The 17,719-nt window shown below is 41.1% G+C and overlaps 1 protein-coding gene across 1 annotated transcript in view; it reads left to right on the top strand.

Moving 5' to 3' along the window:
• The window catches only part of LOC139767442 (uncharacterized), a 298,235-nt gene that overhangs the window by 183,726 nt on the left and 96,790 nt on the right, over positions 1-17,719 (top strand). Inside the window, exon 6 of the mRNA XM_071696824.1 lies at positions 10,399-10,532. Within this exon, the coding sequence (XP_071552925.1) occupies positions 10,399-10,532 (134 nt within the window). The remainder of the gene's footprint in view (positions 1-10,398; positions 10,533-17,719) is intronic.

Below are 17,719 nucleotides of genomic sequence, written 5' to 3'. Positions count from 1 at the left end.
TCGAGGATGTAAGACATGTGTACTTGTAGGAAGAGAGGAAAGTGATTGGTTCTCAGTGAATGTAGGTTTGTGGCAGGGTTGTGTGATGTCTCCATGGTTGTTTAATTTGTTTATGGATGGGGTTGTTAGGGAGGTGAATGCAAGAGTTTTGGAGAGAGGGGCAAGTATGAAGTCTGTTGTGGATGAGAGAGCTTGGGAAGTGAGTCAGTTATTGTTCGCTGATGATACAGCGCTGGTGGCTGATTCATGTGAGAAACTGCAGAAGCTGGTGACTGAGTTTGGTAAAGTGTGTGAAAGAAGAAAGTTAAGAGTAAATGCGAATAAGAGCAAGGTTATTAGGTACAGTAGGGTTGAGGGTCAAGTCAATTGGGAGGTAAGTTTGAATGGAGAAAAACTGGAGGAAGTAAAGTGTTTTAGATATCTGGGAGTGGATCTGGCAGCGGATGGAACCATGGAAGCGGAAGTGGATAATAGGGTGGGGGAGGGGGCAAAAATTCTGGGAGCCTTGAAGAATGTGTGGAAGTCGAGACCATTATCTCGGAAAGCAAAAATGGGTATGTTTGAAGGAATAGTGGTTCCAACAATGTTGTATGGTTGCGAGGCAGTGGGCTATGGATAGAGTTGTGCGCAGGAGGATGGATGTGCTGGAAATGAGATGTTTGAGGACAATGTGTGGTGTGAGGTGGTTTGATCGAGTAATTAACGTAAGGGTAAGAGAGATGTGTGGAAATAAAAAGAGCGTGGTTGAGAGAGCAGAAGAGGGTGTTTTGAAATGATTTGGGCACATGGAGAGAATGAGTGAGGAAAGGTTGACCAAGAGGATATATGTGTCGGAGGTGGAGGGAACGAGGAGAAGTGGGAGACCAAATTAGAGGTGGAAAGATGGAATGAAAAACATTTTGTGTGATCGGGGCCTGAACATGCAGGAGGGTGAAAGGAGGGCAAGGAATAGAGTGAATTGGTTCGATGTGGTATACCGGGGTTGACGTGCTGTCAGTGGATTGAATCAGGGCATGTGAAGCGTGTGGGGTAAACCATGGAAAGCTGTGTATGTATGTATATTTTGCGTGTGTGGACGTATGTATATACATGTGTATGGGGGTGGGTTGGGCCATTTCTTTCGTCTGTTTCCTTGCGCTACCTCGCAAACGCGGGAGACAGCGACAAAGCAAAAAAAAAAAAAAAAAAAAAATCTTTCTCATTAACGATTAACTTTTTTTTTTAGATGGCAGCCATGGTATCTCTTTGTCTGTTTGTATCTCTGATGCTCATTCCCTATAAGAAAAGAGTCTCCATTTATCTCTGTCCATGCATGCCTCCCTCACATAGCTCTGTTTATTTATTTGCCATTTAACCTACTCAGGACATGCCTGTAGGTATTAGTTATCCAATTATTTGGGGTAGCATTTTAATGGTCAGGCAAAGTGCTACTCAGTATATTACACTTTGCTTCATCTGCTATTATGGTGTGACAGTGAGTAAGCAGTTGTTAAGCCTGTGGTATACTTATGATTGCTTATTATCTTATTTAGGTTCCAAATTAAGTAACTCTTTCATCTTTGTTGATGTAGAATACCACCTTACATAACTTGTATTTAAAAGCATTTGGCTTCATTTTTACAGTTATTGGTAATTTTTTACAGTTATCCCTTCATTTAACTTGATTTTCTTATAAGTATATTCAGGTGCTTTGAAATAAGCATCAGCAGTGAGCAAGGGAAATGAGAGCATCCCACCCTTTTGGGAATGATAGAGAAAACCCCTAGTAAGAACCTGTAGGTAATCCCACCATTTGTCCATAAGAATAAGATCACCCTGCCTAAAGCACGGTTCACTACCATCCCTTTTAAGGAAGAAAGTGTAAGTATATCGTAAGCTCAAATGCATGTGTGGAGAAAATGCCAAATCCCTCCCACTCTGTTCCTACCTCTGCAACAGCCTGTCATGTGTCTTGGTTTCACTGATTTTTCTTTTTGTTCACAACTTTTATTGAATTTTATCAACAGATGAACCATCATTGCTTCTTTTTGTAGTGGAGTTTTCCATCCATTTAAAGTGATGTACTGTGTATGATCCAGGTATGTTTATATGTAGTGTGCCCCTCATCCCTTCTTTTTCCTCCCTGTTTACTCCAAGTCATCTAAAAGGTTTTACCATAATGAGAGCTGAATTGAACATACTTTGCAGCCTCGACTACATTTGCCTGCTGGGGCTATATATGCAGTGAAGGTGTACCTTGTACCTTGAGTACCAGAAGAAGTACAGTAATATTACAACACCCTATCATCCACTATAGCAGCAAGAAACATGTAACACTGCATTACACAGTTGGAATAATGGCTCACCCAGGACAGAATGTCCATCTCTACAGAAGTTTTCAATCACTATTTTAACCCCAGGCAGATATGAATCCAACTCACTCCTTCCAGTTACCTGGAATGGACAAACACTCTCACTTAACAAAACACTAACCATTCTAAGTAGCACATATGACACACACGACAATCACCCCCCATACTTGTAACATCAACTCAAATGCAACATGCTAATACTAACTGGTACCAGATTTGGACTAGAAAAATAATCCACTAACATTCTGTACAAACTGTTCATCCACTCCATTCTAAACTTCTACTTAACGCTTCTGCCTAATGTTCCTACCTACTACTTCTACCTAATGCTCCTGCCTAATGGTCCTACCTACTACTTCTATGTATTGCTCCCACCATATTGCCTAAAGGCAGGGCTAGTGCATAGCAATGATTACAGAAAAATGTAGTTAGAAAGAATAAGCTGTGTAAGTGAAGTGTTGTCAAGTATTATGTGACAGGGATCAAAATGATCCAAGTTTGCTTCGTCTCTTACTTTCCTATTGAGCCAAGTTTATGTTACATTGATTAGGACTATGTTGTCTCTGGTGTTTTCATTTATGTAATTTACTTTGATTCTAGAATTCTCATTTATTAGACTTTGAATGTTTATAGATACTATCTCTAACAATTGGAAGCATTCCAGCCTAATGCCAGTCCTGAAACCCTCCAAACCCCCCAACTCCTCCTTTCACTACCCTATATCACTTCTATTCTCTTTATCCAAACTGTGAAAAAATTATCCTCAACAGAATCAAAGGAAACATTCTACTCCCACCCACTCGCCATGCCTTCAGACCCATTAAAGTCACACAACACATCCTAGATGGATTCAGCCAACCACAACCCCTCCTCCTGCACAGTACTATTGACATTAGATATGAACAAGGCATTTGACACTGTTCCCTGATACATCCTAGCGCTAAAGGATACTTGACACCACCTTCTACAATAATAGCAAAAGGTGGTTTGCCAATTTCATTGCTGTCCACTATGCCAGAGTTACACATGTTGGCTTCCTTTCTGAAACACATAAACTCTACAATGGAGTTCTCCAAGGAAATGTTTTTTCTCCAACTTGCTCCAGTCTCTTGGTAAAGCATGGAAAGTTGTGTGGGGCCTGGATGTGGAAAGGGAGCTGTGGTTTCGGAGCATTATTACATGACAGCTTGCGACTGAGTGTGAACGAATGGGGCCTTTGTTGTCTTTTCCTAGCGCTACCTCACTCACATGAGGGGGGAAGGGGGTTGTTATTCCATGTGTGGCAAGGTGGCGATGGGAATGAATAAAGGCAGACAGTATGAATTATGTACATGTGTATATATGTATATGTCTGTGTGTGTATATATATGTATACATTGAGTTGTATCGGTATGTATATTTGCGTGTGTGGACGTGTATGTATATACATGTGTATGTGGGTGGTTTGGGCCATTCTTTCGTCTGTTTCCTTGTGCTACCTCGCTAACGTGGGAGACAGCAACAAAGCAAAATAAAGATAAATATGTAAAATATATTGCTCCAGTCTCATCCCACATGACCCATTACGTCACAATCACATAACAACACCTCAACACAACAGTAGCAACAACAAACATACAGCACTGCATTACACTTTTGGAACAGTGGCTCACCCAGAACAGAATGTTAGCATCTACAGAAATCTTCGGCCACTCTTTAAATCCAGACAGATATAAATCCAGGTTGTACTTTCCTGTCACCTTGAATAGTCACTCTCTCTGCACAAAACTCCAACTATTCAAGGCACCACTTAACCACACACAAGGCATTCGTTCCCCACAACAGTAGCATCAGCATAAAAGCAACGCACAACATAAATGGTCTCAGGACACTAATTGTTATCAGATTTTATAAAGGAAAAGAATATCTCGGCATCCTATGTAAACAGTTCATTTGCTTCATTTTAAACTGTGCCTCACCTGCTAGATCTTTCCTCCTCTCAGAAGCAAGTACTGTATAACAAAGCTGTAGACCACACAAAATAGTGGACTCACAACAGTCACTGGCTGCGTAGAAACTACAAACACTTAACACCTTCACAAGGAAACAAAGATCTTGCCAATACAGTCCCACCTCAACGTGCTCAGTACTCATTTCTGTGCAGCAGCATTACACCCCTCTCACTTTAACCACTCTATGTAACTAACCAAATAGAAATGTAAAGCTTAACCCTGCCTTACACTTCAGTAACCTTTACTCACTGATCCCCCAATCTCAGCCAATAGAACACTGACAAAACACATACCCGATGAAATATCCTGGCAAGCATTAAGCATCTGACTTCCCAACACTGTCTTGATGCCTGTTCCCACTGGGAACTCCCTCAAGTGGGTGGCCACAACTAAAGAGTCTCTATAACTGATCACCTCCAGTACTGCTTCTTAGCCTCACCCTTAACAGGCAACTACCAGATGGCACATCCAATGCAGTTTCGAGATCCTCCTACCTAATGTTCCTACGAGCCACTTTTGCTGCATGTGTCTGCCTAATGTTTGCTGCTACCCATTGCTCCTGCCTAATGTTCTTTCCTTCTACATAATGTTTCTACTTAATTCTCCTATCTGATGTTCCTACCTACTTCTGTCTATTGCTTTTACCATTTTGCCAAAAGGCAGGGCTAGTACATAGCACTCACCACAGGAAGCCTAGAGTTATGAAGATTGAGTTGTGTGAGTTAAGTGTTGTCAAGTGTTAAGTGGGACAAGGAGAGATCATATTAAAGAAAATGTACCTGATAGTTTTGGAGTGTTGGAAGCAAAGCTTAAAGAAAAAGTGATTAATTCTCACCTATTCTGCCTAGAGGAGTACACAGTAATAAGGGGGAAACTCCTTCAATGTATAAAAGGTTATTTAAGTGGAAGGGAACAAAAATGCATGTCAGAGGAGTATTCTCAAATTGGGATGAGGTAACTAGCAGAATGCCACATAGTTCTGCTCTGGGACTGTTATTCTTCTTGATCTATATAAATGACTTGCCTGAAGGTATTGACATCTCCCTGAATATGTTTCCAGATGATGCAAAGGACACGAGGGAAGTGAAAAGTGTGGAGGATTGTGTCACCCTGCGAAGGGACCTTAACAAACTCTAATGTTGGTTTGATACATGGTTGAATGTAATGAGTGGGTTAAATTGAAAGAAGGCCTCGATATGATTATCATCTAGCAGAAAACAAGCTGTAGGAATCTGTTTGTGAAAAAGACTTGCCCCAAGGCTGTTAAAGAGACCATTTGTTTGCAAGCAAATATCAGAAGAGCATTCAAGTTCATGGTTCAGGAACTATTCAGCAAGTTGTTCACATCATTCAAAAGACCAAAATTAGTAGTTGGTGGGCAGCCAGTGACCAGGGAGGTATGTTACCAGTACTACCTACCTGGGTATCAGGAGGGTTAGGGATAGCTGCATGGTGAGCCAGTGCTTCATTGGTTGTCAAGATGCACTCTTCTGACCTAGGTAGCTGTCTTTTCCTTCTGCCTCACCCATGCATGGACTGCTGACTTTCTCTCTACAAACAAAATGTCTCCCTGTCATACACAACACTTTACAACATTTAATTCACACAGCTGATTCTTCATAACTGTAGATTTCCTGTGGTGAGTGTTATGCGCTAGCCCTACCTTTTGGCAAAATGATTGGAGCAATAGATAGAAGTAGTAGGCAGGAACATTTAGGTAGGACTATCAGGTAGAAACTTTAGGTAGAAGTAGTAGGTAGGAACATTAGGTAGTAGGTAGGAGCCTCTGCAAACAATGCGCAAGACTGGCCCTCTGCCAGTGGCCTGTTAAGGGTGAGGCATTGAAAGGCTTAGAAGCAGCACTGGAGTTCACTAGTTATGGAGACTCTATTGGCGTGTCCACCCCCTTGAGGGAATTCCTGAAGGGAACAGGTGTCAGACAGACAGACAGACAGACAGACAGACAGACAGACAGACAGAAACACAAAGAACTGATAAAAGAAGGCCCAGAGAAGAACAACAAAGATGATACTAGAACTTAGAGAGCTGAATTACAAAAAGAGGCTAGAGGCTTTGACTCTGCCCATGTTAAAAGAGAAAAGGGTGAGAGATAACCTGATCACATCTTTTAAGTCTTTCAAAACAGATCAGTGGCATAGACATTACACAGTTCTAGGGTTAGAATAAATGGAAGTGGATTTATAGTATAGTAGGGATAGATGAATGGAATAGATTGAGTGCAACACTCCCTCCATGTACATTAAGGATAGGTATTTACAGCTAATGCTCGTATGAATAGGGTTTACTCCTGGTCAGGCAGCAACCTGCAAGTGGATGACTTAAAATTTTGTTGAAGATAAAACATACCACCAACATCAGGTCTCTTAGCTGGATTACCCTTTTTTCTTTATCAAATTTCAGAAAGTTTAAGTTTTATGCCGTATTGTGTTCATATGTTTTGAAGAAATTTTACATAGATGTTATCAGTTGAAATTTTGATACTGAAATACTTATATATATGTCATCCTTCAACACTTATCAGTCGAAATTTTGACATTGAAATTTTGATGTCATTGAAATTTTGATATATATGTCATCCTACAACACCTAGCCTAGCAATACAACACCTAGCCTAGCAAACCTTGGTGAATTTTACACAAGTGAAGTATGAGGGTGTCTGGTGTGTTGTTGCTAGAATAGCACTAATACTGCAGCTGTAAAGTGTATATGCTTTAAGTATAAGTGCAAGGTAGCTCATTTTTTTTCTGACATTGAGTTACAAGATCATTGTTATACAGATGAATTACTGTTTTCTCGGTACTGATAGTTTATACTGATCAGGCCAGGAAACCACATGCCAGGCCTTAAGAACCACATGTAGCCAACTCATGGTTTAGCAAGTAGGGTGAAATAAGAAATATGGACAAATGAATTCCTTAACTTGAGGCCAGTGAGAGAGGAGACCATGAAAAATGCCAGTGAAGCAGTTGGTGAATAAAATGGGTACCTAGCTCAGATATTGTTTTTTCTTTCCACATATTCGTCAGTGCTCCCGTAACCTTTGCTTCCTCTTCCACCCTCTTACTCACTTCTGCTTCCATGGTTCCATGCACTGTCATGTTCATTCCCAGATATCTAAAACACTTCACTTCCTCCATTTTTTCTCCAAACTGTCCCTCAACCTTGCTGAACCTGATAACCTTCCTGTCTCCTTTCACACACTCCTCCAAACTCAGTCATCAACTTCTGCAGTTTCCTACTTGAATCTGCCACCTGTGCTGTGTCATCAGCAAACAAGAACTGACTTGCTTCCCAGGCCCTCTCAACCCGTAAAGGCTGCACACTCACCCCTTTCCCAAAGACTCTCATATTTACCTCCCTCACCACACCATCCACCTGATGTGGACCATCTTCCACTTGGAACCATTCAGAGTTCTCTCTTCCTATGTGTATGCAAGCCTTACACCCTTGATAAAAACTTTTTTGCTTCTAGCAGCTTGCCTCCCACACCATATATTATTAAAACTTTCCCCAAAGTATCTCTATGAACCTTATTATATGCCTTCTCCAGATCACAGCTTCCCTAAATGCCAAATACAAATCCTTCTGTTTTTCTCACTATTTCTGACACACATTTTTTAAAACAAAAACCTGATCCACACATTCTTTACTACTTCTGAAACCACACAGCTCCCCACCCCCCCAATCTGATGCTGTGTACATGCCTTCACCTTGTTAATCAGTACCCTCCCATACAACTTACTAAGTGTGCTCAACAAATTTATACCTCTGTAGTATGATCACTCACCTTTCTCCTGCTTGCCTTTATACAATGGCACTATACATACATTTTGCCAATCCTCAGGCACTTCACCATGATCCATACATATATTGAATATCTTTACCAGCTAATCAACAACACAGTCGCCTCCTTTCCTGATAAATTCACCTGCGATGCCATTGACTTCAGCTGCCTTGCTGCATTTCATCATCATGTAAGGCTTTCACCACCTCTTCTCTCTTAAGCAAACTACCCTCCATCACTCTCTTACTTAGCATACCACCCCAACCAAAACACCCTACATCTGCTTCTCTATCCTCAGACTCATTCAACAATCCTTCAAAATACTCATTCTATCTCCTCCTTGTCTTATTTCCCCTTTTGCCCGCTTTAACAATGTTCTCATTTGTTCATATATCTTTCGCACATTATTTATCTCCTTCCAAAACATCTTATTCTCTCACTCATTCCAGTTTTCATTTGCCATCTTTTTCAACCCTTATGCCCTCTTTTTGACCTCCAACCACTTTCTCTTTTCTCTTATACATCTCCTAATCAGTTGCACTCCTTTCTATAAGTACCATCTGAATGCTTATCTTTTCTCTTTCACTAGGAACTTTAGTTCTTCATTCCACCACTCACTTTTAGTATTTCTTCACAGAAGTCTCCTTTCCAAGCTCACTTACCCTCACCACCCTCTTCCCAACATTTTTCCTCACCCTTTGCCATTCTACACTCTGTCTCTGCTGGTATTTCTTCACAGAAGTCTCCTTTCCTAGCTCACTTACTTTCACCACCCTCTTCTCCCTAACATTTTTCTCTTCCCAACATTTTTCCTCACCTTTTGCCATTCTACACTCTGCCTCTGCTGGTATTTCTTCACAGAAGTCTCCTTTCCTAGCTCGCTCACTCTCACCACCCTCTTCTCCCTTACATTTTTTCCTCTTTTTCAAAAAACTCGACAAATCTTCACCCTCGCCTCCACAAGATAGTGATCATACATCCCCTTTCAGCATATATACATCCAAAAGTCTATCTTTTTCATGCCTATCAATTAAAATGTAATCCAACAATGCTCACTTACCAGGTATTCCCAGTCACCAGTCCTTTTACGGCACAACTTTACAAGCTCTTCATCCTTTCCATTCTTAACACTGAATACCTTATGTCTCCCAATTATACCCTTAACTACCACATAACTCCAATTCACATTCAAATCACCCATCACTGATACCCAGTCTTGTACATCAAAACTGTTGACACACACTCAGCTGCTCCCGAAACACTTGTCTCATGATTCTTCTCGTGGCCAGGTGCATAAGCACCAAATAATCACCCATCTTTCTCCATCCAGTTTCATTTTTACTCACATCAGTCAAGAATTCACTACCTCACAGTCCTTCACACACTCCCAGAACTGCTTCAGGAGTAGCACTGCTCCTTCCTTAGGCCTTGTCCTCTCATCAACCCTTAACTTTATTCCTAAGTCATGTACAGACCATTTTTTCTCCTTTTACCCTTGAGCTTTATTTAATTCAGAGCCAGAACATCCAATTTTCTTCCCTCAGACATGCTACCTATCTCTCCTCTCTTCTCACCATGATTACATCTACACACATTAGACACCCCAGCCTGAGCCTTCGAGGAGGATGAGCACTCCCTGCTTGGCTCCTTCTGTTCCATCTTTTAGAAATTGAGATACAAGACTTCTGTGGCACATGGAGAATGGGAAAGTAGATTTCTCATACCCAGGGTATAACAAAGAATATAGATATATGTGTTTGTGTTTGTACATATGCAGGAGGGTATACAAGGGGTAAGATACTGTCAGTGGGCTGAACCAGGGCATACGAAGCAGCTGGGGAACTAAGGAAAGGTCTGCAGGGCCTGGTTGTGCATACAGGGCTGTAGTTTTGGTATATTACACATGACAGCTAGTGAATAGATATGAGCAACTGAGACCTTTTTTCAATATGTTCCTAGTGCTACCTCACTAATGCAGGAGACGGCAAACAATTATCAAAGAAAGAAAAGATGTATATTACCATATGAGTGGCCAAATTTTTTGAGTGCTGGCTATTGATTTCAGAGTTCTAGGAATATGCTATGGCTTATTCATTACCTTCATTAGCAAGTGATTTTATTGTCCACACCGTAATTGATGCAGGTGTGAATGTATGCTGTCTGTTCCATGAACAAGACAAAGATTAGTTTTGAGCCCATGAAATGTAACATTTTATAGCCTTGATTCTTATTGCTTATTCTTATTTTTCAGCAGGTGGGTGAAGAAACGCAGAATCCAGAGCCTCCCCAAGGAATCACCAAGGAAATGTTTACGAGGCAAAGAGGAGAACCCTGTCCTTTTTTTGCAAAGACTGGAGCCTGTCGCTTTGGCATTCAGTGTTCTAGGTAAATTTTTGGGTGGGAATTTTATTGTTGTAGTGTACTAGGTGGTTACCAAAGCTTTCCATATGAGTATCCATATAATGCACAAGTTTCCGCACAAAACCTTCTCTCCTTCCCCTTACATTTTCAAAGTTGATGTCATACTTACAATTTGGTACTATGTCATCTCTCCTTTGGCCAAGGTTACAATCTGCAGATATCTAGTCATGGAATTAGCATGGTTCCTGAAGTATTCTAGGTCCAGTTTTTGGGTCCAATGGGTCTTGATCTTTTGAATGAGATGAGTTGCTGATGAGGTGTTGCAAGAAGCAGCTGCCTGATCATGTGTTCTGAGTGCTTAGTTTGCACTTAATCTCACATGTCACATGTATCCATATTTTCTTGCTTCCAAGTCAGAATTTGGGCTGTCTCTTCATGAGAAAGGTGAGAGCCATCCATCTTTAAGCACTGGTGGAAGAAATACAGTGCCCAGAAATAGAATTCCCAAAATGCATCCTTTCTCTCAGAGTAGCCTAAGGCACACAGAGGCAGGTTGCAGGAGCTCACAACATTAGAAAAACTAAGTGTCAGTGACCAGATGTAAGATAATTTTACCCTGAGAGCATCACATGCTTATACCCACAATAAACCTTATCTGTGTAATACCTTGAAAATGCATGGGGGCAGACAATATTTTTCACAAACATTTAACTTTTTCAGATACTTAATTGCAATACATGAAATGTTTTGTTGAAGAATTTAGGTCTTTGGTTTCCCCATTACAAAATCTTGCATTAGCAATTAAATATGTGGACCTGAATGAAAAGAGTCACAAGTGCCAGAAGAGTCATGGTAAAAGTAACAAGATAGGTAGTAAAAACAATGTAATTTTAATGGTAGTTGAAAATGCATTGGTAATTGGATACCTTAATTAATGCTATCCTCTATATTCTAACTGAATTTAGTTAGAGGAGGATGGGAGTGTGTGATGTCACCAAGGATGTTTAATTTGTTTATGGATGGGTTGATGAAGGAGGTAAATGCAAGGGTCTTGAAGAAAGGGGTAGGTATGTGGGCTGTATGGTGTAAGGGGTCTGGGAAAAGTCAGTTCTTTTTTGCTGATAACTTGTCACTGGCAGCAGATTCAGTGAGAAACTGTTCTTGTTGAGTAAGTTTGAGAGAGCTTGTGGAAATAGCAGTTTGAGATTAAATTTGAATAAAGGCATGGCTTATTAGCTTTAGTAGAACTGAGGGACAAGTTTATTGGATGTGAGTTCTTGCAAAGAAGAATTGGAGGAAGTGAGTTGTTGTAGATCCTAGTGCTGGACATAACTGAATGAAACCATAGAAGTGGAGGTGAGTCATAGGGTGGATGAGGGGGTGAAGGTTTTGGGAGCATTGATGACTGTGTGGAAAGAGAGGTCACTATCTGGGAGGGCAAGAATGGGTATGTTTGAAGGTATTAATAGTTCCAGTGATACCATATGGATGCAAGGCATGGGCTGTACATGAAAATGTATGGAAGAGGATGGAGGTTTTGGATATTCAGTGTTTGAAGAGGTTATGGATAGAGTTGTGCACAGGAGGGTGGATGTGTTGGAAATGAGATGTTTGAGGACAATATGTGGTGTGAGGTGGTTTGATCGAGTAAGTAATAATAGGATAGTATGTAATGTGAGGAGGGTTGAATGAGTAAGCAATGGTGGGATAAGAGAGAGGTGCAGAAAGAGAAAACTATGGTTGAGAGAGCTGAAGAGGATGTGCTGAATTGGTTTGGATAAAATGAGTGATGAGAGGTTGACAAAAAGGATAATTGTTTAAGATGTATATGGAACAAGAAGGTAAAGACTTAATTGGAGATGGAAGGATGGATTGAGGCAGATTTTGAGTGCTTGAGACCTGAGCATGCTGTTGGAAACAAGAAGGGGAAACAATTGGAGATGGAAGGATGGATCGAAACAGATTTTGAGTACATGCAGTAGAGTGAAAGATATGCAATTGGAGTAAATTGGAGAGATTTGTTATACATGGGTCATTATGCTAGCAGTGGATGGAACCAGGGCATATAAAGCAGCCAGGGGAAACCATGTGAAATGTCTTTGGTGTGTGGTTGTGGAAAGGATGTGGTTTCAGTGCATTACTCATGAAGGCTACAGGAAAGATGTAGCAGATTAGGCCTTTTTTTTCATCTCTTCGTGGCACTACCTCACTGACTTGGGAAACTGTGAACAAATATTAAACAAAGAAAGTGGATAGTATTCCTGACTGTGACGCATTCATGGGCTGCCCAAGGTTGAGTGCATAGGTTCAAATCCTGGTTATGGAAGTTGGTCCACAGTTAACCCAGCTATTCATCCACCCGTAGGGGTTGGTCAATAAAAGGATAAATTCTAGATTGATGAAGGTAAAAATGAAAGTGGATGGAGAGAGATGGGGGGTTATTGGTGCATGAGAAGAAAGACCTTGAAAGGCAAGTGTTTTGGAAGCAGCTGAGTAAGTGTGTCAGCAGTTTTGGTGTCGAGACTGGGTATTAGTGAAGGGTGATTTAAATGTGAAGGTGAGTAATGTGGCAGTTGAGAGTGTAATTGATGTACATGGGCTATTCAGTGTTGTGAATGGGAATAGTGAAGAGCTTGTTGATTTGTGTGCTGAAAAAAGACTTGTAATTGGGAATACCTGGTTTAAAATGAGAGATATACACAAGTATACATATGTGAGTAGGAGAGATGGTCATAGGGTATTATTAGATTACGTGTTAATTGATAGGTGTGAAAGAGAGACTTTTGGATGTTTAAATGCTGAGAGGGGCAACTGGAGGGATATCTGATCACTATATTGTGGAGGCAAAGGTGAAGATTTGTTGAGCTTTTCAAAAAAGAAGAGAGAATCTCAGGAAGAAGAGAGTGGTGAGAGTAAGTGAAATTGGAAAGGAGACTTGTGTGAGGAAGTACCAGGAGAGATTGACGGTAGAATGACAAAAGGTGAGAGCAAATGACATGAGGAATGGGATGTACTTAGGGAAGCAGTGATGGCTTTCACAAAAGATGCATGTAGCATGAGAAAGGTGGGAAGTGGGCAGATTAGAAAGGATAGTGAGTGGTGAGATGAAGTTGTTACTGAAAGAGAAAAAGGCATTTGGATGATACTTGCAAGGAAGGAGTGTAGATGTGTAAGAGAAAGCGGAAGGAGGAATTAAAAAGAGGGCAAATGAGAGTTGGGGTGAGAGGGTATCATTAAACTTTAGGGAGAATAGAAAGATGTTTTAGGAGGTAAATAATGTGCATAAAACATGAGAATAAATGGGAACATCAGTGAAGGGGGCGAGGTAGAAAGTGAAAACAGGTAGTGAATAAGTGAGGAGGAGATGTAGTGAGTATTTTAAAGGATTGTTGAGTGTAATTGATGATAGAGTGGCAGATGTAGGGTGTTTGGTCAGGGTGGTGTGCAAAGTAAGGGAGTCATGGAGAGTGGTTTGGTGAAGAGAGAAGAGGAAAGCCTTGCAGAAGATGAAATCTGGTAAGGAGGTGGGATGGGATGGTATTGCAGTTAAAGTCATTAAGAAAGGGGGGTGACTGTTGTTGATTGGTTGGTAAGAATATTCATTGTACGTATGGATCATGGTAAAGTGCCTGAGGATTGGCAGAATGCATGTATAGTGCCATTGTGTAAAGGCAAAGGGCATAAAGGTGTGTCCAAACTACAAAGGCAAAAGTTTGTTGAGTATCCCTGGAAATTTTATGGGAGGGTATTGATTGAGAGAGTGAAGGCATGTACAGAGTATCAGATTTGGGACGAGCAATTTGATTTCAGAAGTGCTTTGAAGAATGTGTGAGAAACATTTAGAAAACTGATGTATTTGTATGTAGTATTCATTGATTTGGAGAAGGCATGTAAGATGGTTGATAGAGATGCTTTGTGGAAAGTCTTAAGAGTATATGGTGTGGGAGATGAGCTGCTAGAAGCAGTGGGAAATTTTTATCAAGGAAGTAGGAAGAGAGGAGAGTGATTGGTTCCCAGTGAAGGTTGGTCTGGTGCAGGGGTGTTTGATGTCCCCATGGTTGTTTTATTTGTTTATGGATGGTTTGGTTAGGGAGGTATATGCAATAATTTTGGAAAAAGGGGCACGTCTGTTGGGGATGAGAGGGCCTGAGAGGTGTCAATTGTTGCTTGCCGATGATACAGTACATTGACTGACTTGAGTGAGAAATTGCAGAAGTTGGAGACTGAGTTTGGAAAGTGTGTGAAAGGAGAAAGTTGAGAGTAAATGTCAATAAAAGCAAGGTAATTAGGTTCAACAGGGTTGAGGGGCAAGTAGTTGGGATGTGAGTTTGAATGGAAAAAAATTCAAGGAAGCAAATCGTTTTAGCTATCTGGGAGTGCACTTGGCAATGAATGGAACCATGGAAGTGGAAGTGAGTCACAGGGTGGGAGAGGGGGCGAAGATTCTGGGAGCGATGGAGAATATGTGGAAAGAGAGGATGTTATCTTCGAGAGCAAAAATGGGTATGTTTGAAGGAATAGTAGTTCCAGCAATAATATATGGTTGCAAGGCATGGGCTGTAGATAGGGTTCTATGGAAGAGAGTGGATGTGTTGGAAATGAAATGTTTTAGGACAATATGTGGTGAGAGGTGGTTTGATCGAGTAAGTAATGATAGGATAAGAGTGATGCTTTGAAGAATGTATGTGAAAAATACTTAGAAAAGCAAATGGATTTGTATGTAGCATTTATGGATCTGGAGATGGCCTATGATAGAGTTGATATAGATGCTCTGTGGAAGGTATTAAGAATATATGGTGTGGGAGGCAAGTTGTTAGAAGCAGTGAAAAGTTTTTATTGAGGATGTAAGGCATGTGTACGTGTTGGAAGAGAGGAAAGTGATTGGTTCTCAGTGAATGTAGGTTTGTGACAGGGGTGTGTGATGTCTCCATGGTTGTTTAATTTGTTTATGGATGGGGTTTTTAGGGAGGTTAATGCAAAAGTTTTGGAAAGAGGGGCAAGCATGCAGTCTGTTGTGGATGAGAGAGCTTGGGAAGTGAGTCAGTTGTTGTTCGCTGATGATACAGCGCTGGTGGCTGATTCATGTGAGAAACTGCAGAAGCTGGTGACTGACTTTGGTAAAGTGTGTGAAAGAAGAAAGCAGAGAGTAAATGTGAATAAGAGCAAGGTTATTAGGTACAGTAGGGTTGAGGGTCAAGTCAATTGGAAGGTAAGTTTGAATGGAGAAAAACTGGAGGAAGTGAAGTGTTTTAGATATCTGGGAGTGGATTTGGCAGCGGATGGAACCATGGAAGCGGAAGTGAATCATAGGGTGGGGGAGGGGGTGAAAATTCTGGGAGCCTTGAAGAATGTGTGGAAGTCGAAAACATTATCTTTGAAAGCAAAAATGGGTATGTTTGAAAGAATAGTGGTTCCAACAATATTATATGGTTGCAAGGCTTGGGCTATGGATAGAGTTGTGCGGAGGAGGGTGGATGTGCTGGAAATGAGATGTTTGAGGACAATATGTGGTGTGAGGTGGTTTGATCGAGTAAGTAATAATAGGATAAGAGAGATGTGTGGCAATAAAAAGAGTGTGGTTGAGAGAGCAGAAGAGGGTGTTTTGAAATGGTTTGGTCACATGTAGAGAATGAGTGAGGAAAGATTGACAATAGGATATATGTGTCAGAGGTGGAGGGAACGAGGAGAAGTGGGAGACCAAATTGGAGGTGGAAAGATGGAGTGAAAAAGATTTTAAGTGATCGGGGCCTGAACATGCAGGAGGGTGAAAGGCGTGCAAGGAATAGAGTGAATTGGAACGATGTGGTATACTGGGGTCGACGTGCTGTCAATGGATTGAACCAGGGCATGTGAAGCGTCTGGGGTAAACCATGGAAAGTTGTGTGGGGCCTGGATGTGGAAAGGGAGCTGTGGTTTCAGTGCGTTATTACATGACAGCTAGAGACTGAGTGTGAACGAATGGGGCCTTTGTTGTGTTTTCCTAGTGCTACCTCGCACACATGAGGGGGAGGGTGTTGTTGTTGCATGTATGGCGAGGTGGCGATGGGAATGAATAAAGGCAGACAGTATGAATTATGTACATGGGTATATATGTACATGTCTGTGTGGGTATATATATGTATACATTGAGATGTATAGGTATGTATATTTGCGTGTGTGGATGTGTATGTATATACATGTGTATGTGGGTGGGTTGGGCCATTCTTTCGTCTGTTTCCTTGCGCTACCTCGCTGACGCGGGAGACAGCAACAATGCAAAATGATAAAATAAATAAATGAATAAGAGTGATGCATGGAAATATAAAGAGTGTGGTTGAGAGAGCAGAAGAGGATGTGTTGAAATGTTTTGGACATATGGAGAGAATGAGGGAGGAAAGTTTGACAAAAAGGATATATGTGTCATAGGTGGAGGGAACAAGAGAAGTGAGAAACCAAATTGGAGGTGGAAGGATAGACTGGCAAAGATTTTGAGTGATCAGGGCCTGAACATAAGGGAGGATGAGAGGCGTGCAAGGAATTGTGTGAATTAGAACAATGTGGTATACCTGGATCGATGTGCTTTCAATGGACTGAACCAGGGCATGTGAAACATCTGCGATAAACCATGGAAAGATCTGTGGAGCCTGGATGTGGATAGGAAGCTACGGTTTTGGTGCATTACACTTGACAGCTAGAGACTGAGTGTGAGTGAATGTGGCCATTTTTGTCTGTTTTCCTGGTGCTGCCTTGCTGAAGCAGGGGGCAACAATGCTGTTTCCTGTGGGGCGGGGTAGCTCCAGGAATGGATGAAGGCAAGCAAGTATGAATGTGTACATGTGTATATATGTCTGTGTATGTGTATTTTTATGAATGTATATGCATGTGCATGTATGGGCATTTATGTATATATAGGGGATATATAGGGGATAGGGGAGAAAGAATACTTCCCACGTATTCCCTGCGTGTCGTAGAAGGCGACTAAAAGGGGAGGGAGCGGGGGGCTGGAAATCCTCCCCTCTCAATTTTTTTTAATTTTCCAAAAGAAGGAACAGAGAAGGGGGCCAGGTGAGGATATTCCCTCAGTGGCCCAGGTCTCTGTTCTTAACGCTACCTCGCTAACGCGGGAAATGGCGAATAGTTTGAAAAAAAAAATATATATATATATATATATATATATATATATATATATATATATATATATATATATATATATATATATTTATCCCTGGGGA

The sequence above is a fragment of the Panulirus ornatus genome, chromosome 61, assembly GCF_036320965.1.
Source record: "Panulirus ornatus isolate Po-2019 chromosome 61, ASM3632096v1, whole genome shotgun sequence".
NCBI lineage: Eukaryota > Metazoa > Arthropoda > Malacostraca > Decapoda > Palinuridae > Panulirus > Panulirus ornatus.
The sequence above is the reverse complement of the archived record's forward strand: the minus strand, read 5'-3'. Positions and strand labels throughout refer to the sequence as shown.